Here is a 26,914-nt window from a genome sequence, read left to right as displayed (position 1 = left end):
TGTTTCTTTGTGCCCTGCGATTGGCTGGCGATTGGCTATTGTCACTACAGAAATTGCACTGACCATGCAAAACGACAGAAATTGAAAAGTTTTTCACATGACCCATACGAGCTTTTTTGGTGGTCAAATATGAGCTAATTTGTTGACAGTATATGCCGCAACTCTAACGTAACCTAGGCAACGTTAGCCTTAGAAGAGGTATGGCGGAGTCTTTGTTTTGCAGATGCCAAAAGAAGTAACCATGCAATATTCTTCTTCACATATTATTTAAAGACCTTTCAACGAGATGGTCTTTGTTAGTCCTTCAGCGCAGCCATGCAACTTTGATGAAGAGTCGCCCTGTAAAAAGCTTGTCATCAAGTTATGTATACAGACTGTGGGTTGACAGAGGCTGGGATAGAAATAGCGTTGGCTCAGATCAGCCACTAACACAAACATGATGCAAGCTTCTTGACAAAAAATATGTCTTCAATCATTTTTCCAGACATATCATGAAGGGCAGCCTTTTGGTCTTGTGTATGTGTTTAGGACTTGCGTTCGACCCCTATCGCACAGGCGGAGACGTCGCCGAGACCGCCAAGGCCGATCGGTCGCGGCGACTCCGGGGCCCGGGAGATGAAAATATTGCTTGCCCTCTCACCAGGGGAGATGTCTGGGCGACATCGCCAGAAAGCATGACAACCAAGCACTTGAATGATTTGGTGGAAAAGAACTGAACGATTCGGTGAACGAATCTTTTGTACAAATCTTTTTAATGAACTGATTCGAATGATTCCGTACACTCAAAAGAACTGCGGTGCCCATCGTTGTTGCCCATGTTTTTCGTGGTCCCGCATGAACGAGGAACAAGGGTGTCTTACTTGTTGATTTCCCACTGGCTAAGCGCGGAGCGCAGACAGCGGGCCAGTCCGCGAATAAGGGAAACACTTGAAATAAAATCCAAAATATCGGAGCAAACGTTCTGATATTTTCAGAGGTTGAAGTGGGCATAGAAAGAGATTGAGACAATTGAGACAAAGAGACAATTGCTCGTAGTATATATATTATAGCTTCATAAAGGTTTTTCTCACGATGGAGCGAGTCGCCAAAAGGTCTCCATTGAAATCAAACGTTCCTCGCTGACCCAGCTGGTCTCAATGAGATGGCAGGGCGATGTCTCCGCAACCGGGGGTGACACAAGTCTCAATCAGAGATCGGGGGTCTTAAGAGAATGGCCAGAAAACAACACAACCAAGTTCCAAGCAGAGTCGTGGAAACTCAGAAATTCCACGTGACCCCTTTCTTTGGCAATGGCCACCCAATCGGTAATGCATAACACTTGTTGATGTGTTATTTTTGTCTATGTTTTGTTTCATTTGGGTTTCACTTGTATCGACAGCAGAAAATGTACAATTTACAAACAATATTAAGGTAGCTCGGATCCACCACTCTCGGACATTTGGTATGTCTGTTAGATGAAAGGTACGGCTGACATCTAAAAGCCTCCCATTCAAAAAAATCGCCAACATCGACAAGCGCCATTAAAGGCCCCACTGTGAGGTTGCATCGCCGAGCGGGTTGACGCTGCTCCCGAGTGATGTCGCGCGCAATCTTCTGAAATGGCCGATAGGTCGCGCGCACTGAGCGTTACATATAGTGGAGAGAAAATTCCAATGCCATCTCACAAGAACATTCCAAAAAAAAAAAAAAAACATCACAAGGCAGAGGTTTAGATTTCTTCGACAAAGGCTCTGAGGCTCAATTAAATTCAGCGCACCGATGACATATTTGCCTACCTCTCGGAGGAAATACCGCTGTGAAGGAGATGAGCGCTGAATCGTTTATAAAATTAGACAACGGCACATTGACCCAGGTTGCAAATGCCTGAAGGGACATTGAAAACATTTAGAGAAAGGAAAGCAATAATTAAATATGACAGGAATTGGGTGGAAACACGTGTGCAGTTGTCAAGTTGCACTCCACAAGCCTTGATTTCGTTCTCATGCAACAGGTGGAGGGCTCGTGTTCATATCATTTGCTCAACGACAGGAAGGAATGAGTTTCCTTTGCAAATGGAAGTCAGATTTCAAGATACTTGCATGGCAAAATGTCGTTTCCACTCAAGTGTCCACATGAAGTTTCGCCGTTTGCAGCATGTTTTGTGTCGATGCTAATTGCCTCTTCGGATACATCCTTTTTTCCCCTCCGATTGTCCAATACGCCGTTTCCGGGAAAACTGACACGAACGCGTCTTTTGTCTCCACGGGGTTCCTTTTCCGTCCGTGTCAATGATGTTGTTGCGATCCACCGGAGGGCTCTGCGAGCTGAAGTGCCGGGATGAGGCAGCCATTTTGAATTCACACAATAGCAGAGAGCGAAATTTCTCAGGCATGAATAAGCGCGTATGGATTTGTGCACGCCTCTATCATATGACGGTTGGATAAAGACAAGAGTGGAACGGGTTCAATGAGCAATCGGGAGCATTTAAGTTCTTGGATGTTGCGCAACTGCCGGGATTTGAACGGTGCAGTTTGTCTTTGCTGTTATGCAAAATCAACGACTTTTGGAAAACGAGACTTAAGACGGGAGGGTTTCAGCATGGGAGACATTTCCCCATATAAAACCAAGCCGACATGAAAAACACATTTTTCCAAAATTGCTCATTTAGATGTGTGTGTGTGTGTGTGTGTGCGTGTGCAATTGTCTTTCCCGTTACTGATCAAACCATATGCAAATGCCCCGGAGAGCTACGTCCGACGCGACAGATTCGGCCTCCCACGAGAGCCCGCGAGTGCTTTTTGAAGGTGACCGTTTGGAAGCGTCGGTGCATATGTGCACCCAAAAAGGCGAGGGCTGAATGACAATGCGTCGTGCGCATGCAGTCCCGTCCCCCCGGTCCCCCTCGGCGCACGGACCTGCTCGCCGTGCCCCGCTTTGCGCCAGTCGGAGGAAAGGACCCGAACGCTCAAAGGCAAAAGACGAGCGACTGCCTGAAGCTCGACGGTGATGAAAAGTAGTGAAATCTCGCTCGCCCACCTCCTCCTGCTGCGGTTGATTGTGCCTCTGATTCGGCTGCTCCTTGGTCGCCGTCATGCTCGGCTCCTCGGGTTTCAGCGCTTCGGCCGCTGCGGGGAAACTGCCGCGTCCTTTCGGCTTGCGAGGGGGAAAGGGGCGACTGAGCTCGTCGGAGTGCGATTTCGTTAAGGCGCCGCGGGGAGCATCGGCGCGCGGAGAAGCCCGCACGCTCGCATCAGCCTCCCGTGAGGACCGGCTCGCTGCCGAATCAAAACAGCCCACGTCACACAACACCAAGTTGCTTCGCTCGGGCTGGGGCCGCGAGGAGAGCGAAAAGAATACGCGGAGGCTGACAGAAACTGTTTTCACATTGAAGAAAACAAAATATTTCATGAACCTATGTCGGTCATGAGCGAAGTGAAACAAGAAAAGCACGACAAATTCAACAAGCATAAAGAGTTGCCAGGATTCAACCTTAACGCACTCGCAGTCTGCACACATAAAATTCAAAAAAATCAAATCAAATCCAAAAAATATATATAAAAATATATATATATATATATATGCACAAACAAAAAATACCAATGTACGGCACTTTTTATTGACACCGTGACCGTAAGTTCAAAATGACAAAGGCAATTGTGCTATGAGGCCAACCCTATAGCCAAGTGATGATTCCTTATTTCTGTGGGCTCCATCTCGGCCCATGTGGAATTTGCCTGCTCTCCGGGCCTTTTCTCCGGATGCTCCGATTTCTTTCAACGTTGCAGAAGCATGCACGGTACGCCGAAATCGTCTAAAAGTGCGAATGTGTGCACGAGTGGGTTGTTTGTCCAAATGTGCCCTGCGATTGACGGGCTCCAAATGCAGGGTGTACCCTCCTCCTAAAACACTCTCATACACGCTGCTGAAAGGCACTCATAGGCTATGTTCACACTGCAGGTCACTTCCCATTATCTGTGCCCAAAGTGACATGTACTGTATGTGATTTTTGTTTTTCATGCCAATGTGAACGTTACAATTGCGATGATTTCATATCCAAACCCGGCGCTCTTTCACGCGCGGCTCTATATCGGACATCCGATGCGAGTGCAGTCCGGACGCTCAGGTCGTGCCCGTCTGACCTAGACATCAGCAAAAGACGACAAACGTCACAAATCGGACGGGCGCGACGAGCAAAGGCGGACGAAAGACCAGAAAGCACTCAGCGGTGAAAATAAGAGGCTTTGGAACTGCGAAATATACGGGGGGGGGGCCGGTCAGTTCGAGCACAAAATCCTTGAAACTGCCACAAATGCATCAGGGCAAGGGCCCATATTTCCTTCCCCCCAGAGCAGATTGTGACCCGGCTCTCTCATCAAGCAGCAGCGTTGAAACTCTGTGTTGCAGTTGTATTTGCTCTTTAGCTCTAAACCATATTGATTTGGCAGCTTCAAACGGAAAGAAAACAGCCGTATCCACGGTATTAACGACGAGTATGCACATTGAAGTGTATCATACACACCGTTTCTTGGCTTCTTACTGGCTGATTAAATTTGTCACACCTTAGTTATTATCCACATGGCACAGAAATCTTTGATTGACATTACGTGCTGGAATGGTGTCCACTTGACATTTTCCTTTCTGCAGAATCCCGGATTTCCTGTATTTCAAAACTTGTGATTATAATGTTTTTTTCACGGGCTTGCTTGACCTTAAGCAAAGAGATAAATGGACCAATAAGTACAGATTGTCTCTCTCCAAAGAGGCCCCGGGTCCAATTGCAGCAGTCTCTGCAGTGTTTACCAGTGAATTGAAATCATTGATCTTGACGCTAAATCAAACCCCGCATGGGCATATGGGAAAAGAATGTTTTCTGTCAGCAGGGCTCTGTTTCTCGTGACTACATCCTGAAGGTTCTTTTTCATTTTTTAAACATTACATGCTGAATTAATTTGAATTTGTACATTATAGTGCAGCTACAAACCCCAAATCCAATGAAGTTGGGACGTTATGTAAAACATGAATAAAAACAGAATAGAATGATTTGCAAATCCTTTTGACATAATTCCATTGAGGGCACCGCAAAGACACGATATTGACTGTTCAAACTGATGAACTTTTGTTTTTGTTTGTTTGCAAATATTCTCTCTTTTTTTAATTTGATGCCTGCAACAAGTTTAAAAACAACCTGCAACAGGCGCAAACACTGACTGGGAAAGTTAAGGAATGCTCACAAAACACCTGTTTGGAACATTCCACAGGTGAACAGGTTAGAAACTGGTTAGTGTCATTATTAGGTATAAAAGGAGCATACCGAAAGACTCAGTTCGTCACAAGCTAGGATGGGGTGAGGTTCTACGTGAGCAAATAGTCCAACAGTTGAAGAACGTTTCTCAGCATACAATTACAAGGAATTTAGGGATTCCGTCATCTACGGTCCAGTATACCATAAAAAGATCCAGAGAATCTGGAGAAATCTCTGCAAGCAAGTGACAAGGCCGAAAACCAACACTGAATGCCCTCAGGTGGCACTGCATTAAAAAAACGGCATCATTGTGTAAAGGATATTGCCACGTGGGCTCAGGAACACATTCAGAAAGCCATTTTCAGTTAACAGTTTGTCTACAAATGTTAAGTTAAAACTCTACCATGCAAAGCGAAATACAGCAACAGGCTTCCCTGGGCCTGTGCTCGTCTGAGATGGATGAGACGCAAATTGGAAAAGTGTGCTGTGGTCTTACACACATTTCAAATTGTTTTTGACTGAAAACTGAAAAAGACCATCCGGATTGTTATCAACGCAAAGTTCAAAAGCGTTGTTTTAGTGCCCATGGCATGGGTAACTTGCACATCTCTCAAGGCACCATTAATGCTGAAAGGTACATGCAGGTTTTGGCGCAATGCCATCCAAGCAATGTCTTTTTCAGGGACATCCCTGCTTATTTGAGCAAGACATTGCCAAGCCACGCTCTGCACCTGTTTACAACAGTGTGGCTTCGTAGTAAAAGCGTGCGGGTACGAGACTGGCCTGCCAGCAGTCCAGACCTGTCTCCCATTGAAAATGTATGGCACTTTATCAAGCGCAAACTCCAACAACGGAGACGCTGAACTGTTGATTAACGGAAGTTGTACTTCGCATCAAACAAGAATGGAAAATAATTCCATCGACGTTTCCTCTACTATACCTAATCAGTTTGACATTATAAGCGCACAATTTAATCCCCACTAGATGGCAGACATTGCTTAGTAGCACTTCCACCAGGTCTTCTCCATCAGGAATAGGAAGCGGTTTATAAGTTCAACAAGTTTAAAGGCAAGCCAAGGTACCTAGTTTTCTGAGAGGCATTGTCAGCCATGATTGTTATGTGGCGCTGATGAGTCATAGAAGACAAACAGAGGCTCTTTTACCTCGGGGAAGGAGGTTTTGTCATTCATCACTTTAACGTCTATCAAAGTTTACCTGTAAAATACTACTCAAGTACCACTTTCATGTATTTTATACAACAGTGCATATAGTGAAGCATTGTGGTAGCAGCATCAGGCTCGAGGGATGTTTTTCTTCAGCTCGAAGTGGGGCCTTAGAGAAGGTGTTGGGAATTCTGAAGAGTTTGAAAAAGCAGTCAGTGTTAGCACAAACTCGTCAGTATTCTGCTAGAAAGCAAGTTAAAAAACAACAGAACAGAGAAAGCCGACTTGAATATGTGAAATTTAAATGGGGCTAATGCGAGAAACTTTAAGTGGTGACAGATACGTGACTCCCATTTAACATGGGTTTGAATGTGATTGGTAATGTCTGAATAGCCAACCACATTATCTCAGTTGTTTATTTTGACATCCCCTCTCCTTCACTGAAAGACATAAAACGTTTCAGGGTTGGGTTCATGCCCTCCTCCAGCGATTGCTGCCCTGTTGCGGGAGCTGACTGTTATTTGTATGCTCTTCACATCAAGAACACACACTGAAAAATGGAGTCACTCTCTAGCATGTTGAAAGGCTGCAGAGATTTTCCTGAGCAAACGTTCTTTTGGTGGGCGGCTTTATGCAGTGATGACCAAGCAGAATCAAGGAGAATAAATAATCAAGTAAAATCATGTAACCACACTTCAGGTGGACTTACTGATTTTATGTATTTACTTATTTTGAAATCAAACAAATTAAGTCTATCTAGCCAGTACAATAGCTCAATCTAAAAGTCGACTTTAACACTGATGTTGATGCCCACGCTGTACTCTCTAATGAAGCCTGAGCATTGGCTTGAGGAGGAATTGTCAATCCATCTTTAAATCTAACAAACGCTTTGTCCAAAAGTATTTTTGTTTTGTTTTTAAGTTCATTTGTATTTAAAGTAGGTGAATAAAAGCATAAGAAGCGAGCATCCGCAAATGTTTGTATAACACATGAAATTGTTGCCAGTCAATCACAAGACACTCACACTCATCCCTTATGCCTGAATGGCAGTCAGGAATGTCAATCTGTACAACATCAGTGACGCGCCAAATTGCAATTTTTACAACTGAAGGTAGTGTGGGTTCAGTTCCCACTCAGTAACATTGTGAGTGTGAATGGCTGATGATAGCTGTCCTGCGGTTGACTGGTGACCAGTCCGAGGTGTACCCTGCCTCGTATCCAAAGTCTTTCCACAACCCGAATGAGGGTAGCCTGTGTGGAAAAGAAGTATGGATGAATAGGATAATAAAGTCGAGGGGGCATGCGTATGTGAGAAAAAGACTGCTCGCAACTAGGCAGAGTTTTTGACAGTCAAAAAGTCAAAAAGTGTACTTTACATGGGAGCGGAGAGAGAGAGAGAGAAAGAGACAGACAGAGATAGCGGTAGGCAGTGTGGAGAGAAAGGGCCAGAATTTAAAGGAAAGAGAGCCCAAGGGAGTAGATTTGCTGAGGCGTCTTCTGTTGATGAAGTATTTATGACCCTGGGGCAGTTTAGTGCAGAGATTCAGCAACTCCGTGCTACTGGGCAGCTGATGAAAGTTTCATGACCGACCTCCGCAGTGTCTAACGCTGGGCTGGCGCCACACTCGCATCAAGTCAAAGCGGCTACTCCTGACCAGGAGCAATAGTACAACCACAGACTAAACCTGCATGGCTGTGTAAAACTTATCATGTTCGGATTTCATAAATCATACTGCATTGTTCAAAACAAACATAAAAACAAACCACCATGTAAATAAATCCTGAAATGTTTGCCACATAACAAGAGAGGGAGTTTAGTAGTTGTAAGTAGTTGCCTCACTTTCGACAAAGCTATACAGGTCATCATAATCATTAGATTTGATTATTATACAGTATTTGTACACGCACACCAAGAGATTTTGGACAATTCCATGCTCCCAGCTTTGTGGGAACAGTTTGGAGCTGGCCCCTTCCTCTTCCAACATGACTGTGCACCAGTGCGCAAAACAAGGTCCATAAAGAAATGGATGAGTGAATCTGGTGTGGATTAACTTGACTGGCCTGCGCAGAGTCCTGACCTTAACCAGATAGAACGCCTTTGGGATAAATTAGCGCGGCGACTGAGAGCCAAGCCTACTCATCCAACATCAGTGTGTGACCTCACAAAGGCGCTTCTGGAAGAATGGTCAAAAGTTCCCATAAACACTCTCTTCTAAAACTTGCGGACAGCCTTCCCAGAAAAGCTGAAGCTGTTATAGCTGCAAAGGGTGTACCGACGTAATATTGAACCCTCTGGATTAGGAATGGGATGTCACTTAAATTCATATTCGGACAAGGCAGGTGAGCGAATACTTTTGGAAATATAGTGTACCTCCGTAGTTTCTTCAGCGATTCCTTGTCCACAGCTTCAATCTGTTTTAAACACCCTTCGCTCTTGCTAAAATTTGAGAACAGGCCTCCTCTTACACAGATGGAGTTTGAACTGTCCAGCGCTAGATCTAAACTACACTTCATCGAGCGCCTCCTGGATGATATCCTCTTCCAGAAAAGTATTACTTATTAATTACAAATATATTTCTAGTCATTTATCTTTTGGAGGAACTTTTCCCACCACAGTGTGTTCTATAACCTGTCCAACTCAATTGAGAAAAATACATCTTTTCGAAAAGGGAAGTGAAATGAACAACTTAAGTAATGTGGTTGCACAACAGTGCACCCTCTTCTAACTGGGGATATGGCTGTGTTCAGAATTAATCCAATGACAGTCAAACTCGTGTTCTTTGGGGGAGTCAGCACACACCAAACTTCGATCTACATTATTCAATAATGTATTTATTTGACTATTGTCAAGTTAAATTCTTAAAACAAGATGAACAATGAACAAAATAAATTAATTAATGGGACTTCTAATGGGGCGGCACGGCGGCAGACTGGTTAGCACATGGCGCCATTCAGACCAGGACCGCCACTGACGATTAACATCACTTTTAATTTCTAAAGGTGATCTTGTCTGTTGCAAATATTTTCTCTTCGAGTTTTGTTTTGTATTTGATTTCTCACACTGTGATTTTTTTTTCGTTTCACTCCTCCTTCAGTCCTGGCCTGTGGCTTATGAAGGACCCATTATTTCATATGTAATAACTTCCTAAGTAGCCAACCACTACTGATTTGTTGTTCGTTTTGTTGTCATGACAACTAAAGACGAGGTATAACAAAGATAACAACAACCATGACTAATGCAGATCGGAACATTGAAATACCTGAAATGTAGAAGTATTACTTGTAATTGTCTGAGGATCTATTCCCCGTATTAGATGTTGTAGATGTTTGGTGTGGCACCTAAGGTGTAGCAGTTTGTAACTGCTTGAACAAATCTGCAGTAGGCCGAGGATGGTGTAACTTGGCCTGAGGCCTAAGGGACGGTGATCGAGGAATCGCCTGGAATGTAGGAAGGTTATTTGTAATTTTTCAAGGTTTCGAGAAACTATCCTGCTAATGGACATTTGATCTGGGAAAAATAATTCAAATGCATTATTTGATGATTGAAAACTTTAAATAAACCAATTATTTTTTGGTATTAGATAAATCAAATCAAAATTCTGGTTAAACTCATGGTTAATTCCATTGGACACAAATGTGAAAAGCAAAATGAGAAAAGTAAATCGTTATATAGCTTGAACAATGACACATTAGATATGAATGTTGCATGAGGCTGTAGTGCTCCACGCTCTGAGGGAAGGACAGGACAAGATAGGACAGGAACCCGGCTGTACAACTGAAGTGTGGTGAGAGTGGCTATGTAAATGATAAATGTATATAGGACCAGAGTGTGAGTGAGGAGATACCTAAGCAATTCGCATATTCATGAGTTCTTTGTCGCAATAAGCGAGTGGCCCCGCACCTAGTGGAAAAAGTCCCGGGGGTGTGTGCCTGCGGACACATGCACACGTCTCGAATAGTGGAATCTTGGCCAAGTGTTTGGTGAACGTGCGTTATTTGATTGATTGCTGTGGATACTGTATGTATCTGTATATGTGTGTGTGTGTGTGTGTGTGTGTTGTTACTTATGTAACGTGTTGTTATTACTTATGTAATGCATTGTGAGCTGTGATATTGCAGAGCAGGAGTGTTGTTTAGCTTTTTCTGAAGTCGTGAGAATGAGGCCTTGAGACCTCAAAAGGGCTAGCAAAAAAAAAAAAGGAAAAATGAGCAAAGAAGACTGCTCAAAATCGGAGAATAGCGCAACTCAACATTCACACAAAATAATAATATTGATTGAATTAGGTTATTAGATTGGGGTAATTATCAGTGTGCATCCAAAGTTAAATATAGGACAATTCTAAGAAGGTCAACATAAGCAGATATTTCTTCCTTAAAAGGAATGTTATATGCTGCAAACTGCATTTTATTAGGACATTTTGAGAGAATTTTCAGATTTTCTTTTGACAAGATAGTCAGTCAATATCAGCAATATTTTCATTCCCCCTCTTTTTGCCTTCCTCTCCACTCATGACTTTGCTGTGTGTTTTTGTTTTTGTGTCTGTTCCCCAAACCAAAACACTGCACATTTCTCTGGCGGAGCAAACTCCAGCGCAATTAGAAATGTTTAAACCTTTTGTTTATCTGCCGGCGCAGATAAACAACCCTGAATTTATTGATTAACTTTGAGACAATTCGACAGGCTGCAAATGCAGCACCACAATTAGCATTATTATAGTGATACGTATGATGATGAATTAATTCATGTCTAGATTTAGGAACTCTTTATGGAACATTCACTAATTTGGGTTGACATGAAACATCCATCCATCCATCCATTTTCTTCCGCTTATCCGAGGTCGGGTCCCGGGGGCAGTAGCTTTAGCAGGGACGCCCAGACTTCCCTCTCCCCAGCCACTTCATCCAGCTCTTTCGGGGGGGATCCCGGTGCGTTCCCAGGCCAGGCGGAAGACGCAGTCTCTCTGTCCTGGGTCGTCCCCGGGGAAAACCACACTGCTCCTCCTGAATCTGAGATTCGACTTTGAGATTCAACCACAACCCCAGTCTCCCAATCCAGAGGCACTGTCCCCGATGTCCACGCGATGTTGCAGAGGCGTGTCAACCAGGACAGCCCCACAACATCCAGAGCCTTCAGGAACTCCGGGCGAATCTCTTGCCACCGAGCTGACCTCAACCCCAGAGATAGCAGAGCCCGCCTCAGAGAACCCAGACTCTGCTTCCTCATGCGAAGGCGTGTTGGTGGAATTGAGGAGGTCGTCGAAGTATTCTCCCCACCGGCTCACAACGTCCTGAGTCGAGGTCATCAGCGTCCCATTCCCACTATACACAGTGTTGATGGTGCACTGCTTTCCCCTCCTGAGACGCCGGATGGTGGACCAGAAATTCCTCGAAGCCGTCCGGAAGTCTTTCTCCATGGCCTCACAGAACTCCTCCCATACCAGAGTTTTTGCTTCAGCGACCACCAAAGCTGCATTCCGCTTGGCCAGCCGGTACCCATCATCTGCCTCAGGAGTCCCACAGGCCAAAAAGGCCCGGTAGGACTCCTTCTTCAGCTTGACGGCATCCCTCACCGTTGGTGTCCACCAACCTGCTCGGCGCCTCTCACTGTGGGCAACTCCAGACTGGAAAAGAATCCAAACCCTCTCGAGAGGACTGGTACCAGAGCCCAAGTTGTGTGTGGAGGCCAGTCCGACTATATCTAGTCAGAACTTCACGACCTCACACACCAGCTCGGGCTCCTTCCCTGCCAGAGAGGTGACATTCCACGTCCCTAGAGCCAGCTTCTGATCGCCAAGGTCCCTTCCTTCGGCCACCACCTAGCTCGCACTGCACCCGACCCCTATGGCCCCTCCCACAGGTGTTGAGCCCATGGGAAGGGGGACCCACGTTACCCTTTCGGGCCGTGCCCGGCTGGGTCCCATAGGTGCAGGCCCGGCCACCATGTGGTCGCCTTCGAGCCCCACCTCCAGGCCTGGCTCCAGAGGGGGACCCCAGTGACCCGTGTCCGGGCAAGTGGAACCTCGATCCACTTATATTTTTCATCATAGGAGTCTTTTAGCCGTGCTTTGTCTGGTCCCTCACCTTGGACCTGTTTGCCATGCGTGACCCTACCAGGGGCGTGAAGCCCAAGATAACTTAGCTCCTAGTATCATTGGGACACACAAACCCCTCCACCATGATAACGTGACGGCTTCCAGGAGGGGACATATGAAACAATATCGACTAAATTATGCACATTTGTCATTCGGTCGACATGGTATGATATGGTGGCTTCCCACATGTGGTATGCATAATTACAAATTACACAAATTACAAGACTTGTAGATGGTTAAGAAGGAGACACAGTGACCTTGCTGAAGAAAAGGCCCACAGGGGTCTTACTGAAATTCCTCGCTGAGACTGGCATGCAGTCAGCAAAGATACATTTTAACTGTGGTCTGAAAAATTTAATTTCTAAATTTCAAACCCTCAAAATTCAGACGAAAAATCTAATGACAGTACAAATGTTACTTTTGGGCATGACAAATTATTGCAGGTGCTGGACCTGTAATTATGCATTACTGACCGTTTCATTAACATCCCTTGGACACAAATCCAACGGAAGAAAGCCCTTCGATTGCCAGACTACTCAAAACCCTTCACTCGTTATTTACGTGACCTCGTGTTGCCAAAGGAGCAGGCTTTTGGGGGAAAGGAAAAGTGCATAGCTGGAGCTTTTATTCGACCCGACCCTAATTTTCGTAATGCGTCTAGAGCACTTTTTATGTATTTACATTTAGTAATGTTTTGATTATCAGTCTCAAAGATAATGATAATATACAAATGTTATATTAATATAATTCTGATCATGGATAATGGGTTGGACCATATTGACGCTACACTGATAATGTATATAATGAAATAACGATCAATGCCCTTACAAAATACTGTCTAGATATTGTTGACATGTTTAAGTAAGAATTGAAGTCAGTGGTAGTAGCGCATTTGACCGAAATTATTTGCAAAATTTTATTCCAATTCTTGGAAAGCTTTCCTCTCGGGTTAGGCATCGTTTGAATTTGAGCTATTCCGGTTCCAAACAATACTCGATTCCAATTATTTTAGGGGGCTAGGACAAAGATTTTTTGCATGGTTTAAATAAAGGGTGTCCAAATGATGAGCATCCATTTTTTTAGCAGCCTACAGCATAAACTAAAATAAACATTTGACATGGGGGTCTTTATAACCAGTATCAATATCAAACCTAAGAACTAAAGGAGTGCGAATGGTTTTTTGTTTATATGTGACCTGCGATTGGCTGGCGAATAGTTCAGGGTGGACCCCGCCTCCTGCCCGATGATAGCTGGGATAGGCTCCAGCGCTCCCGCGACCCGAGTGAGGACAAGCGGCTCAGATAATGGATGGATGTTTTACCACATCAAATGGTTTACGTGTGCAAGTTTTTACTTGACTTCCTGTTTTAAGCAAGTAGCCTTTTATTTGGAAAGGTACACATCGGAATTCAGCATTTTGGCACGAAAACTAACTTATAAACATAACACACGACACCGGTAAAAACCAAAGCAAAACGAAAAAAAATGGAACCAAATGCTCTGTAAAACGGTGATTCCTTTACCTACCCTCTGATGAGGCGTAAGGTTAGTGTTTATGATACTGTGAGAAAATTCACGTTTTTGTGAATTTTGTCCCAATTCATTGTGATGTAAAGTTGCTTAGTTTGACCTTTGGTGAAGTATTAGCTCAATGTTAAGCTTCTAATGCGACTGTCTCGACTTTCTTTCCAGTATGGTAAAGTAATTTATATTTTATTTTTGTGTTTGTCATCAGCTCTTACGTTGGTTTGAAGACAACAATAAATGCTAAAAACCATCAGTGCAAGAGTGCAACCCACCGTTTAACTTGTTAGCTCCCTCAATGTTAGCATAGACATATTTTATTCTTTCACTCACTTGACTTGACTGAAGTGTAGGCTGAGGCTCGGAGTGGGAGGGAGCACATCAGACCTCTACTCATAGTGAAACACTCCTTTGCACAATATAATCTTAATCTAATCTGATCTCTTAATCTAATCTAGAACTATGATTCAATTAAATATAGGTTGAACATGATTTGCAAATCATTCATTTTTATTTATGTTTAACACAATGTCCCAAATTCATTGGAATTGGGGTTGTAGATACGTTATGAATATTTGAAGATAAATAGTGAAAACGCGCAAAGACAGAAATATTTAGTACTATACCTACATAAGAATTTGAGCTGCCCAATGACGTAGTTGGCGACCGGATCGACAGTCACATTATGTCCCCACCAATGAACGTCAGATGGGCTCACCACCTGTTAGAGGTGCCGAGGGGGTCAGGTGCACTATGAGCTGGGCGGTGGCTGAAGGCGGGACCTTGGCAGTCCGCTCCCAGCTAGATAAACTAGCTCTGAGGATGTGGAACATCACCTTGCTGGCAGGGAAAGAGACTATGCTGGTGTGCGAGATCAGAAGAGAGAGATCATAATCATTTACTTAGAATTTTATGGCTGCAACACTTTTCAAAAAAGCTGGGACGGGGGCAAAAAAGACTGAGAAAGTTGAGGAATGCTCATCAAACACCTGTCTGGAACATCCCCCAGCTGAACAGGCTAATTGGGAACAGGTGTGTGCCACGATTGGGTATAAATGGCGCTTCCCTGAATTGCTCAGTCATTCACAAGCAAAGATGGGGCGAGTTTCACCTCTTTGTGAACAAGTGCGTGAGAAAATAGTTGAACAGTTTAAGGACAATGTTCCTCAACGGACAATTGCAAGGAATTTAGGGATCTCATCATCTACGGTCCATAATATCATCAGAGAAAATTTGTTTTTGTGTACATGGATGACATCCTGGTTTCCTCCCGTTCCGACGCAGATCACGAACGACATGTTTGCCAAGTACTTCAGAGACTGCTTGAGTACAAGCTTTTGTTAAAGCAGAAAAGTGTGAGTTTCATGTTCCAAAGACCACCTTTTTGGGTTACGTCATTGCTGAGGGGCAGCTTCAAATGGACCCAGCCAAGGTAGCCGCAGTCACTGAGTGGCCAACGCCATCTACAAGAAAGGAGCGATTCCTTGGCTTGGCCAATTTCTACCGGCAGTTGATTCGGAACTACAGTCGGGTGGCAGCACTTCCTCACTGCGCTCACATCAACCCTAACGTCCTTCCAATGGTCTGTTAAGGCGATATGGTCTTCTGTGAGCTAAATAAACTTTTTTTCCTCAGCTCCTATCATCATTCATCCACAGAGACAGTTCATAGTTGAGGTCGATACATCAGAGGCGGGGGTTGGTGCGGTGCTGTCTCAGCGATTCCAGACTGATGGTAGGGTCCATCCTTGCGCCTTATTTTCTAAGTTGTCTCAGGCGGAGAAAAATTATGGGATCGGAGACCGGGAGCTCTTGGGGGTGAAGATGGTGTTGGAGGAATGGCTGCATTTCCTTGAAGGCACCGAACACCCATTCAATTATTGTGGACCGACCACAAGAATTTGGAAAACATCCGCTCTGCTAAGAGGCTGAGCTCCCGTCAAGCCAGGTGGGCATTGTTTTTTGACCCGTTCACCTTTAATTTGTCCTACCGCCCAGGTGCCCAGAACGCCTTGTGGGACTCCAACTATCAACGCTCTACGTCGAGTTCGTAGCCCAGCCACCTTGCATATCTTTTTGCTTCCTGAAGACCTTGTGAGTTACCTCTACCTAATTCTTGTTCTTTGTCCCCAGTCTGCCATCTCCCTGCAAACCAGTGCTCTCTTGCGGCCCACCGACAACCCGGACTCCTACCCTGCCTCGTTGGAACCCTGCCAATCCCGGATTGAGTTCTCGGACTTCCTTTGTTCGCTTTCAAGCTGCAATAAACCTATTCACAAACTCACCGTCCTGTCCTCTCTGCATCTGGTTCCAACTTGCAACCCGAATCCTAACGAAAAGGTTCAGAGAATCTGGAGAAATCACTGCATGTAAGCGGCAAGGCCGAAAACCAACATTAAATGCCTGTGACCTTCAATCCCTCAGGCGGCACTGCATCAAAAACCGACATCAATATGCAAAGGATATCACTACATGGGCTCAGGAACACTTCAGAAAACCAATGTCAGTAAATACAATTCAGCGCTACATCCGTAAGTGCAACTTGAAACTCTACTATGCAAAGGAAAAGCCATTTATCAACAACACCCAGAAACGCCGCCGGGTTCTCTGGGCCCGAGCTCATCTAAGATGGACTGATGCAAAGTGAAAAAGTGTTCTGTTGTCCGACGAGTCCACATTTCAAATTATTTTTGGAAATTGTGGACGTCGTGTCCTCCGGGCCAAAGAGGAAAAGAACCATCCGGACTGTTACGGAAGGAAAGTTCAAAAGCCAGCATCTGTGATGGTATGGGGCTGTGTTAGTGCCAATGGCATGGGTACCTTACACATCTGTGAAGGCACCATTCATGCTGAAAGCTACATACAGGTTTTGGAGAAACATATGCTGCCATCCAAGCAATGTCTGCCCCTGCTTATTTCAGCAAGACAATGCTAAACCACATTCTGCACGTGTTACAACAGCGTGGCTTTGTAGTAAAAGAGTGTGGGTACTAGACTGGCCTGCCTGCAGTCCAGTCCTGTCTCCCATTGAAAATGTGTGGCGCATTATGAAGCGTAAAATACGACAACGGAGACCCCGGACTGTTGAACAGGTGAATTCCACCTACAAAGCTTCAACAATTTGTGTCCTCAGTTCCCAAACGTTTATTGAATGTTGTTCAACGAAAGGGTGATGTAACACAGTGGTAAACATGACCCTGTCCCAGCTTTTTTGGTTAATGATTATTTGCTAAAAAACAAAGCTTATCAGTTTGAACAATAAATATCTTGTCTTTGTAGTGTATTCAATGAAATATAGGTTGAACATGATTTGCAAATCATTGTATTCTGTTTTTATTTATGTTTAACACAACATCCCAACTTCATTGAAATTGGGGGCATGCTGGAGCCTATCCCAGCTGTCATCGGGCAGGAGGCGGGGTACACCCTGAACTGGTTGCCAGCCAATCGCAGGGCACATACAAACAAACAACCATTCGCACTCACAGTCACACCTACGGGCAATTTAGAGTCTCCAATTCATGCATGTTTTTGGGATGTGGGAGGAAACCGGAGAAAACCCACCCAGGCACGCAGGCACGGGGAGAACATGCAAACTCCACACAGGCGGGACCAGGGATTGAACCCGGGTCCTCAGAACTGTGAGGCTGCCGCTCTAACCAGTCGGCCACCGTGCCGCCGGACATTAAGATGAGCTAATAAAATGATTCACATGATAAGGGTGTAGCTTAAAAACACCCAATTAACAAGTGACCGTTGGAGATGACATCAAGACCTTTTGCATCTAGAAGAAATTACTTTGGCAAGAAAGGTGTGGGATTTGCAGCTTGACAGATCAAAAGGAAAGAAGAGAGAGATGAAAACATTTTAATGAGATTGCAGTGCATGCTGCTCATAAATCCCCTGAATTATTTGGCATCGTTTATTAAACAAACATTTTGATATTACCACTCCCTGACCAGTTCACAGTGTGATCTAATGACACAGCTTTGATTTGAAATGCTTTTCATAAATTAAAATGACAAAGAAAATATGAAGTGATATACCTAAACACACATAAACAAACAACCATTCGCACACACATTCACACCTACGGGCAATTTAGTGTCTCCAATTAACCTACCGCGCATGTGTTTGGGATGTGGGAGGAAACCGGAGTGCCCGGAGAAAGACCATGCAGGCATGGGGAGAACATGCGAACTCCACACAGGGATTTGAACCCCAGTCCTCAGAACTCTCTAACCTGTCCTCCACCGTGCCGCTAACTGCTTGCTAATGAGCAATAATTGCTTCCACGCTTCAGAGCCACCATACATCACCAAACTCCTCCATCCCTACGCCCACCTCGAGGAAGCTCATCTCCAGGCTCTCCATCCATAACTCCGGATGTTTTGGTGACAGAGCCTTCAGAACACAGAATATGTATGCATGAATGAGAGAAGGGGAGAGGGAAGCGTGAGAAGCAAGGGCGTCGAGAGAGGGGAGAGGGAGGCGGGGTCCAAAGGGGGGAGAAGGAGGCGGACCCCCATCTCTCCGCGTCCTGACAACCGAAGGGAGGGGGGGCTAAACCCTAACCCTAACCCCCAGAAGTCAAGCAGAGAAATGTTAAAACCCACCACCCACCCTATTACTATGGTTACCAGGTCCCCGACTGGGAACCATTATCCCTGTACCGTCATTGCGTGTGGTGGGGTGTAGTGCATTAAAATTGAAGAAACTGGTGGGGGCGAAGCGAGACGGTCACAGGGCAAAATTGACCCATAACCGTCACCCCACCCAGGCCAACCAGCAGGTAAGCTCATGCTCGTGAAAAATAGGTCGCTGTTGACTGCCGACCATTCATGTTTATAAGAATCAGGGACATCATCAAAACCAATGTATGTGTCTCACTTTGTCTCACTCGTGTTGTTTAATGTTGATGCGCGCGAGAGAATGTTTCCTTGCATGCCAAACAAAGAGAAAAAAAAAGAGAAAAAGTGAAACTTTTAGATTTGATCAAAGAGGGCAGAAGTTATGCATCTGTGGCACGCCATTATGGCGTGAATGAATCTACAGTGCGGTACATCAAGGAAGAGGAAGCAAGCACCCGCAAAACTGCTTCACTAAGGAAGCCAAACGTGTGGAGAGAGAATTGTGAAAATGGAAGCTGCTTTGGCATTGCGGATTGCTGATTGCAGGGAAAAGACGGTGAGTTTGGACACTAATATTATCAGGACAAAGGCCAAAGCTCTCTACGAGCAAATCTTGCCCGATGACGACAATGAAGAGGCCGAAGAAAGCGCTGACGAACCTCAAGCCAGTACAAGCGCCGCGTTGTGGTTTAACCGGAGGTGTTTCACGAGGTTGTGTGGCCACAACTTCTTCCCATTGTTCCACAAACATCACACATCCTGGTTGTTTTGTGATGCTGAATAGTCAGACTGAAACTGAGTGCTGACTGAGCACCATGAAGTGCCGCTGTGATTATGCATGACACACTGACCCTGGCTTAAGAAAAACTGCTTCCCACCAGCAGTGCATCGTTTAGACGACATCACAATAATTGTGTTACTTTGCACTGTGATCCTGTTCATGAATGATGTAGTGTACATTATCTTTACATTTTGATTTAAGTATCGATTTTAGAGCAAAAAGATATGGTATGAGTCGTCACCGCATGCAGTAGCAGGAATCAATGTCCAATATGTCCACCGCTACACGATGACTGGCATTAGCGATTGTTCAGAATTAAATAGACAGCGGAACCTCAGTTTTCGTTCCTTTTGATTTGTGTCAAGTTTTTTCTTCTACATTTTGTCCCAGTTTTTGTACATTCGCTCGGTTTTCGTACGAAAACCGTGACTCGGTCACTCAATCACCAGAGTCGAGCGCATCCCATGCCTTCAGAATGAAGTCCAAGTTTTCTCCTCTCGCATTCCCAAAGTCAGCATGTTAGGTACATTGAAGTCTCCAAAGTGTGGATGGTTGTTTGTCTACATGTGCCCGGTGATTGGCTGGCGACCAGTCCAGGGTATAATCTGCCTCTTGCCTGAAGTCATATAGAAAATGGATGAATACTGGCAAAACACCACTCCTGAAAAAATTCAAAATTCAATTAATGTGAGCTGGAGGGCAACTTTAGAGAAGTTGACATTGAATTTCTATTTTTCTGAGACATGGCGCAAAAAGATTGGTACCAGCGTTTTACGCAAGATATATGCTGTATCTTTCTGCAGTATCCAAGAACATGGTCTCCCTGACCTTCAGCGCTCTGAGCAGGCTAAAAATAGCACATTCATCCGACTTCAGTGGGGGTGAACTGAAAGACATTGCTTTTGTCTATTAAACATACAATGAATCATTTTTGACAGGCTTGTACATAACATAGCGGAGGGCGTGTCCTCTCTTACTGTAAAAAATATACCATGTATAAATATATAGATACATAAATAAATACCATATGACATGACAGATGTAATGCTAATCAGAATTATATTTAATTTGCAAAATATGTTAAAATTAGGAAATTGTAGCCAGTCACAATAGGTACTGTACATGCAGTGCAGTATACAGTACATGCACAAATATACAAAGCACAGAGAGTTGTTGGGAAATAAAAATGTGCGATAGTGGACTTATACTAGTCAGACAGAAGTGTGCCACGTACGTATTGACATGATGAAAAGCTGTCACATGCTAATTTTGCTCAGTGCTTTCGTGTTATAGACAAAACCTGTTTTTTACCTTTAAATTGAATTTTTCCAATGAATATATCTTGAAACAAATTGATGAAAGTCTTTTGTGAGCTGCAGTTCGGTTGAATCCTTCACTAAATAACCACGAAAAAAAATAAAGTGAAGGTAAATTATTGAGTAAAAGTAATGCACATGAAAAATATAACACCATTGACTTTGGACAAGTTTTTTTTTTTTTTTGCAGAGAGCAGCAATTTCAATTGAGGACCTCCTTTTGTAATGCCTCTAAAGCTTCCAGGCATTTTCAGCTGCCATCAGATGTAACTGAATTTAAAAAAAAAAAAAAGGATTTTTTTTTTTTTTTTTAATTCTTTCCAAGCCTTTAAGCACGCCATTAAGGTCAACAATGTAAATTGTATTGCCACAATTTTCAAATGGAAATTTGGCCCCGCAAGAGTCCCCTTGCTTCTTCCATACTACCAATGAAAGGTCAAGCTTTTGCTATTCCTGTGTCTTAGCACTCAATTAGCTGAAAATTGCCTTTCGTCTGCTGGGAGCAGGTGATAATTGCTGTGGGTCACAAGCAATAATTGCCAGTGAAACCCTCAGAGCCACTGCCTATTAAGTCGAGTTATTTAAATCGCCTCACCTTTGGGGTGCTTCCGCATTTTAAACTTGCCATTAATTGGGGAAAGAATTTGTGAAACTTTCCAATCACATGCTAATCTCAGACCTGGGCTGCATTCATATCCCAGACTTGCTTTAAGGTTACAAAATTCTCTAAACTTCTGTTGAAAAAAAACAAGAACAAAAAACGTTGGACGTGGAAATTCAGCTACTGTGGGTCGAAGTCAAAGAAGAAGAAGATGTGAAAAGCGGGTTCTTCGGCAGAAAGAGAAGAGGAAAGCACAGAGCCTAGAACTGAATGTGGGGACTTTGAATGTTGGGACAATGACAGGAAAATCTCAGAAGTTGGTTGACATGATGATTAGGAGAAAGGTTGATATATTGTGTGTCCAGGAGACCAGGTGGAAAGGCAGTAAGGCTAGATGTTTAGGGGCAGGGTTTCAATTATTTTACCATGGTGTAGATGGGAAGAGAAATGGAGTCGGGGTTATTTTAAAGGAAGAGTTGGATAAGAATGTCTTGGAGGTGAAAAGAGTATCAGATCGAGTGATGAGGCTGAAACTTGAAATTGAGGGTCTTATGTATAATTTGATTAGTGGCTATGCCCCGCAGGTGGATGTGACCTCGAGGTGAAAGAGAAATTCTGGAAGGAGCTAGACGAAGTAGTTCTAAGCATCCCAGACAGAGAGAGAGTCGTGATTGGTGCAGATTGGAATGGACATGTTGGTGAAGGTAATAGGGGTGATGGGGAAGTACAGCATCCAGGAAAGGAACTTGGAGGGACAGATGGTGGTAGACTTTGCAACAAGAATGCAAATGGCTGTAGTGAACACTTTTTTACAGAAGAGGCACGAACATAGGGTGACCTACAAGAGCGGAGGTAAGAAGCACACAGGTGGATTACATCTTGTGCAGACGATGTCATCTGAAGGAGGTTACCAACTGTAAGGTAGTGGTAGGGGAGAGTGTGGCTAGACAGCATAGGGTGGTGGTGTGTAAGATGACTCTGGTGGTGGGGAGGAAAATTAGGAAGACAAAGGCAGAGAAGAGAACCATGTGGTAGAAGCTGAGACAGGACGAATGTTGTGCAGGTTTTCGGGAAGAGGTGAGACAGGCTCTCGGTGGAGCTTCCAGAAGACTGGACCGCTGCAGCCGAGGTGATCAGAGAGGCAGGCAGGAGAGTATTTGGTGTATCTTCTGGCAGGAAAGGAGAGAATGAGACTTGGTGGTGGAACCTCACAGTACAGAAAGAATATTTACAAAAAACAATAACATTTATCAGTTTGAACATGATCTTGTCATTGTAGTGTATTCAGTTGAATATAAGTTGACAAGGATTTTCAAATCATTGTATTTTGTTTTTATTTACATTTTACACAACGTCCCAACTTCATTGGAATTGGGGTTTGTATTTTCCGATGATAATGGATAAATAGTATACAGTTCGTGATGAGTAAAATTGAATGGTTTATTTCTGTTGTCTCATTTTATGACACAACTTCCGCTTTGGGCAGTAAGACGTTTCCCCATTGACTCTTATTAAAAGTTCGACGTGCAATACAAAATATATTGCTGAGGTAGGGCACTGAATTCCACCGCCCGTAATCCCTCCCACTCTCCATATAGCTCACTTTCCACTATATTGAAAAAAAAATTGTTTCAATCTATTGTTTTTTTTTTTTCTTTTTAAATTCCAAAGTGTATCAAAATGGGGCCATACGAGTGATGAATGATAATGTTTGATTATTTTAAACATTCATCAGTATTTAATGGAAATGTTCAATAGATCCAAGGGGGCTAATAATTTTGACCTTTACTGTAGATGAGTAAAAAAGTTAAATGGAAGATAAGAGAGGAATTAGGAGAAGAATACATGAGCAGAAGAGGGAATGGGAAGTAAAAGGACGTGCCAGTGACCATCGAAATGAACAGCTTTTTTAACAGCTCCCAAAGTCGTCTTTCTGGGGTCATTCCCTTTTGGAAAGAACCAAGTAAGCCTTTCTAATTACCGCAACTATAAAACAGGCGATCTCATCTGTGTCACACAGCCAGAGTTATGGACCATGAGAGGTTCCTCTGCTATGTGAATCATCATAAAATATATTCAAGCTTTATAGGCACTTCAAAAGTTGGCTTTTTCTGTGATTAAGACATTCGTCGCTAATGGCGGCTATCACTTGATGAATATAATAATATATCACACTTTGTTTAGTTGAGGTTTTTAGACTGTAAGGGATTGCAGTTAAAACAGTTTTCAGGGTCTTGTTGGTGCCTACATCTTTCAGTTATAAAGCCATCCTATATGTTATAGCTTCCATTAGATAGATGAGGTAGTTTGGAACAAGGTCCCTCGTTTTACAGACTTTAAACAGATGACAGCTCTGGTTCTTTGCAATGCTGTTTACAAGTGGTAGATGTGCTTCAATCCTTTTCATTTGCAATCAGAATTTTAGCGATAAAGTTCAGCAATGTGGCAATGTGGTGAAGGAGTTGAGTTTAGGTAAAGTATATTAAGTACAGGTACAGTACATATGGTCCCATGGTTGACCATACTCGAACAACCTTTTCTATGCCTTACACCCCGAATCGTTTTATTACAATATTACGTCGCAGCAAAAGTGGAGTAAATGGCATTTTGTTTGATTTTCAGTTTGTCCCATAAGGCGTGATTTGTTTGGCACAGTTTTTACACGGGATGCACCCATTTTTCATCTGAGCTTGGGACCAGCAGTGGCGGGGTATTAAGGACACTGGCCGTGAAATAAACCCACATTGTCCGCATGAAAGGCAGCGGCATGTACCACTACACAGCCAGAGCCTGTGCCCTCCTGCAGTTACTGTTAATATTTTATAGTGGGAAAACAAAGATTTTCTTATGTCAATTAAGTACAATTCTGGACAGGGTGTTTGGCACTGCATAACCATTCCCATCACACACCCCTGTCCCGTCCTGTCCTATTTGTTACTTATCGCCTCCCTTTCTGACACGGTGTAGCCCGGACTTTGCATGGCCGTGACCCTAGTGAGGATAAGAGGTACAGAACATGGATGGATGGATGTTTATTGTCTTTGCAAAGAGGTTGAGACAGTCAACATGGTGACATGCAACATATTGACCGAGTATCTGGATTTCTGATATACAACCCCAATTGCACCCTGCGATTGGCTGGCAACCAGTTCAGGGTGTACCCCACCTCCTGCCCGATGATAGCTGGGATAGGCTCCAGCACGCCCGCGACCCTAGTGAGGAGAAGCGGCTCAGAAAATGGATGGATGGATGGATGGAACCCCAATTCCAATGAAGTTGGGACGCTGTGTTCAGCATAAATAAAAACAGAATACAATGATTTGCAAATCATGTTCAACCTATATTTAATTCAATACACTACAAAGACAAATATTTAATGTTAAAACTGATCAACTTTATTGTTTTTAGCAAATAATCATGAACTTTGAATTTTATGGCTGCAACACGTTCCCAAAAAGCTGGGACAGGGTCCTGTTTACCACCGTGTTACATCACCTTTTCTTTGAACAACATTCAATAAACGTTTGGGAACTGAGGACACGAATTGTTGAAGCTTTGTAGGGGGAATTCTTTCTTTGCTCTTCATAATGCGCTCTTCATAATGCGCCACACATTTTCAATGGGAGACAGGTCTGTACTGCAGGCAGGCCAGTCTAGCACCCGCACTCTTTTACTACGAAGGCACGCTGTTGTAACACGTGCAGAATGTGGTTTGGCATTGTCTTGCTGAAATAAGCAGGGGCGTGCATGAAAAAGACGTTGCTTGGATGGCAGCATGTTTCTCCAAAACCTGTATGTACCTTTCACCATTAACGGCTCCTTCACAGATGTGTAAGTTACCCGTGCCATTGGCCCTAACACAGCCCCATACCATCACAGATGCTGGCTTTTGAACTTTGCGTCCATAACAGTCCGGATGGTTCTTTGAATTTGAAATGTGGACTCGTCAGACCACAGAACACTTTTCCATTTTGCGTCAGTCCATCTTAGATGAGCTCGGGCCCAGAGAAGCCGGTGGCGTTTCTGGGTGTTGTTGATAAATGGCTTTTGCTTTGCATAGTAGAGTTTCCAGTTGCACTTACGGATGTAGCGCTGAACTGTATTTACTGACATTGGTTTTCTGAAGTGTTCCTGAGCCCTTGTGGTGATATCCTTTCCACACTGATGTCGGTTTTTGATGCAGCGCCACCTCCGGCATCGAAGGTCACGGGCATTCAATGTCGGTTTTCGGCCTTGCCGCTTACATGCAGTGATTTCTCCAGATTCTCGGAACCTTTTGATGATATTATGGTCCGTAGATGATGAAGTCTCTAAATTCCTTGCAATTGTCCGTTGAGGAACATTGTCCGTAAACTGTTGGACTATTTTCTCACGCACTTGTTCACAAAGAGGTGAACCTCGCCCCATCTTTGCTTATGACTGACTGAGCAATTCAGGGAAGCTCCTTTTTCTACCCAATCACGGCACCCACCTGTTCCCAATGAGCCTGTTCACCTGTGGGATGTTCCAAACAGGTGTTTGATGAGCATTCCTCAACCTTCTCAGTTTTTTTTTTCCACCTGTCCCAGCTTTTTTGGAACGTGTTCCAGCCATAAAATTTTAAGTTCGTGATTAGTTGCTAAAAACAATAAAGTTGATCAGTTTGAACATTAAATATCTTGTCTTTGCACTGTATTCAATGAAATATAGGTTGAACATGATTTGCAAATCGTTTTTATTTATGTTTAACACAACGTCCCAACTTCATTGGAATTGGGTTTGTACATTCGATACCTCTCTACATGGAATTGGTTCAGACCAGTACAGATTGAGCAAGACCACAATAGTAAAGATCTGCAAGTAATTCAGGGCCTACGTAAAAAGGTTTTGTCCTTGCCCATAGATGCCACAGCAAATACTGAGGATAGGTTCCAAGATCTATCAATCTTGCTTAGCTGGTGGAGTGAGTCGTCCACTGAGTGAAGGGTCAGCGGTTTGAATCCCGGCTCCAACTGTCCTTGGGCAAGACACTGAACGCTAAATTGTCTGCTTTGTAAATGAAAAACTGTTCTCAATTGCCTTACCTGCTTAAACAAAGGCAAATAAAGAATGTATTATCGATCTACCTACAACTGTTCACACTCATATTCGCACCTTTGGGCAATGTACTGTATGGGTGTGAAGCAGAAGAAGAAGAAGACTTGACTGATCCCACTGCAGGGAAATTCACTGTGCGTGCGTGCCTGTCCGTCTGTCCATACATTTGCTTTTGCGCTTTTCTTCATTAGGGTCACCAGTAAGCTGGAGTCTATCCCAGCTAACTCTGGGCACGAGGACACATAGAGAAAAAAAACAACCTTTAACCTTGAAACTTTCCCCATTTTAGAATCTTCAATGAACCTTGCACGCATGCTTTTCGGGTGGGGGAGGAAGCGGGAGTCCCCGGAGAAACCCAGGCAAGGATGAGGGGGGCTGCAGTCGAGAATCAAACCTGAGCCACAGAAACGTGAGGCAGACGTTCTAACCACTCAGTCGCCGTGCTGTACGTGTGTGTATATGTTCCGAAAATAATCCTTTAAAACATTGTCAAATTTTCTGTATACTGTA

The 26,914-nt window shown here is 43.9% G+C and overlaps 1 protein-coding gene across 5 annotated transcripts in view; it reads right to left on the bottom strand.

The window, feature by feature from the left end:
- LOC133410435 (inactive dipeptidyl peptidase 10-like) overlaps nucleotides 1–3,211 on the bottom strand; it is a 112,287-nt gene extending 109,076 nt beyond the window's left edge. For all 5 annotated transcript variants that reach the window (XR_009769556.1, XM_061691614.1, XM_061691615.1 and 2 more), the window contains exon 1: nucleotides 3,016–3,211. Coding sequence is in view for 4 of the 5 variants with exons in the window: in XM_061691614.1 (XP_061547598.1) it covers nucleotides 3,016–3,072 (57 nt within the window). In the remaining variant the exon portion in view is untranslated. The remainder of the gene's footprint in view (nucleotides 1–3,015) is intronic.
- Nucleotides 3,212–26,914: the final 23,703 nt, after the last annotated feature.

The sequence above is a fragment of the Phycodurus eques genome, chromosome 12, assembly GCF_024500275.1.
Source record: "Phycodurus eques isolate BA_2022a chromosome 12, UOR_Pequ_1.1, whole genome shotgun sequence".
Lineage (NCBI taxonomy): Eukaryota > Metazoa > Chordata > Actinopteri > Syngnathiformes > Syngnathidae > Phycodurus > Phycodurus eques.
Note: the sequence above shows the minus strand (reverse complement) of the source record. Positions and strands in the feature narration are given on the sequence as shown.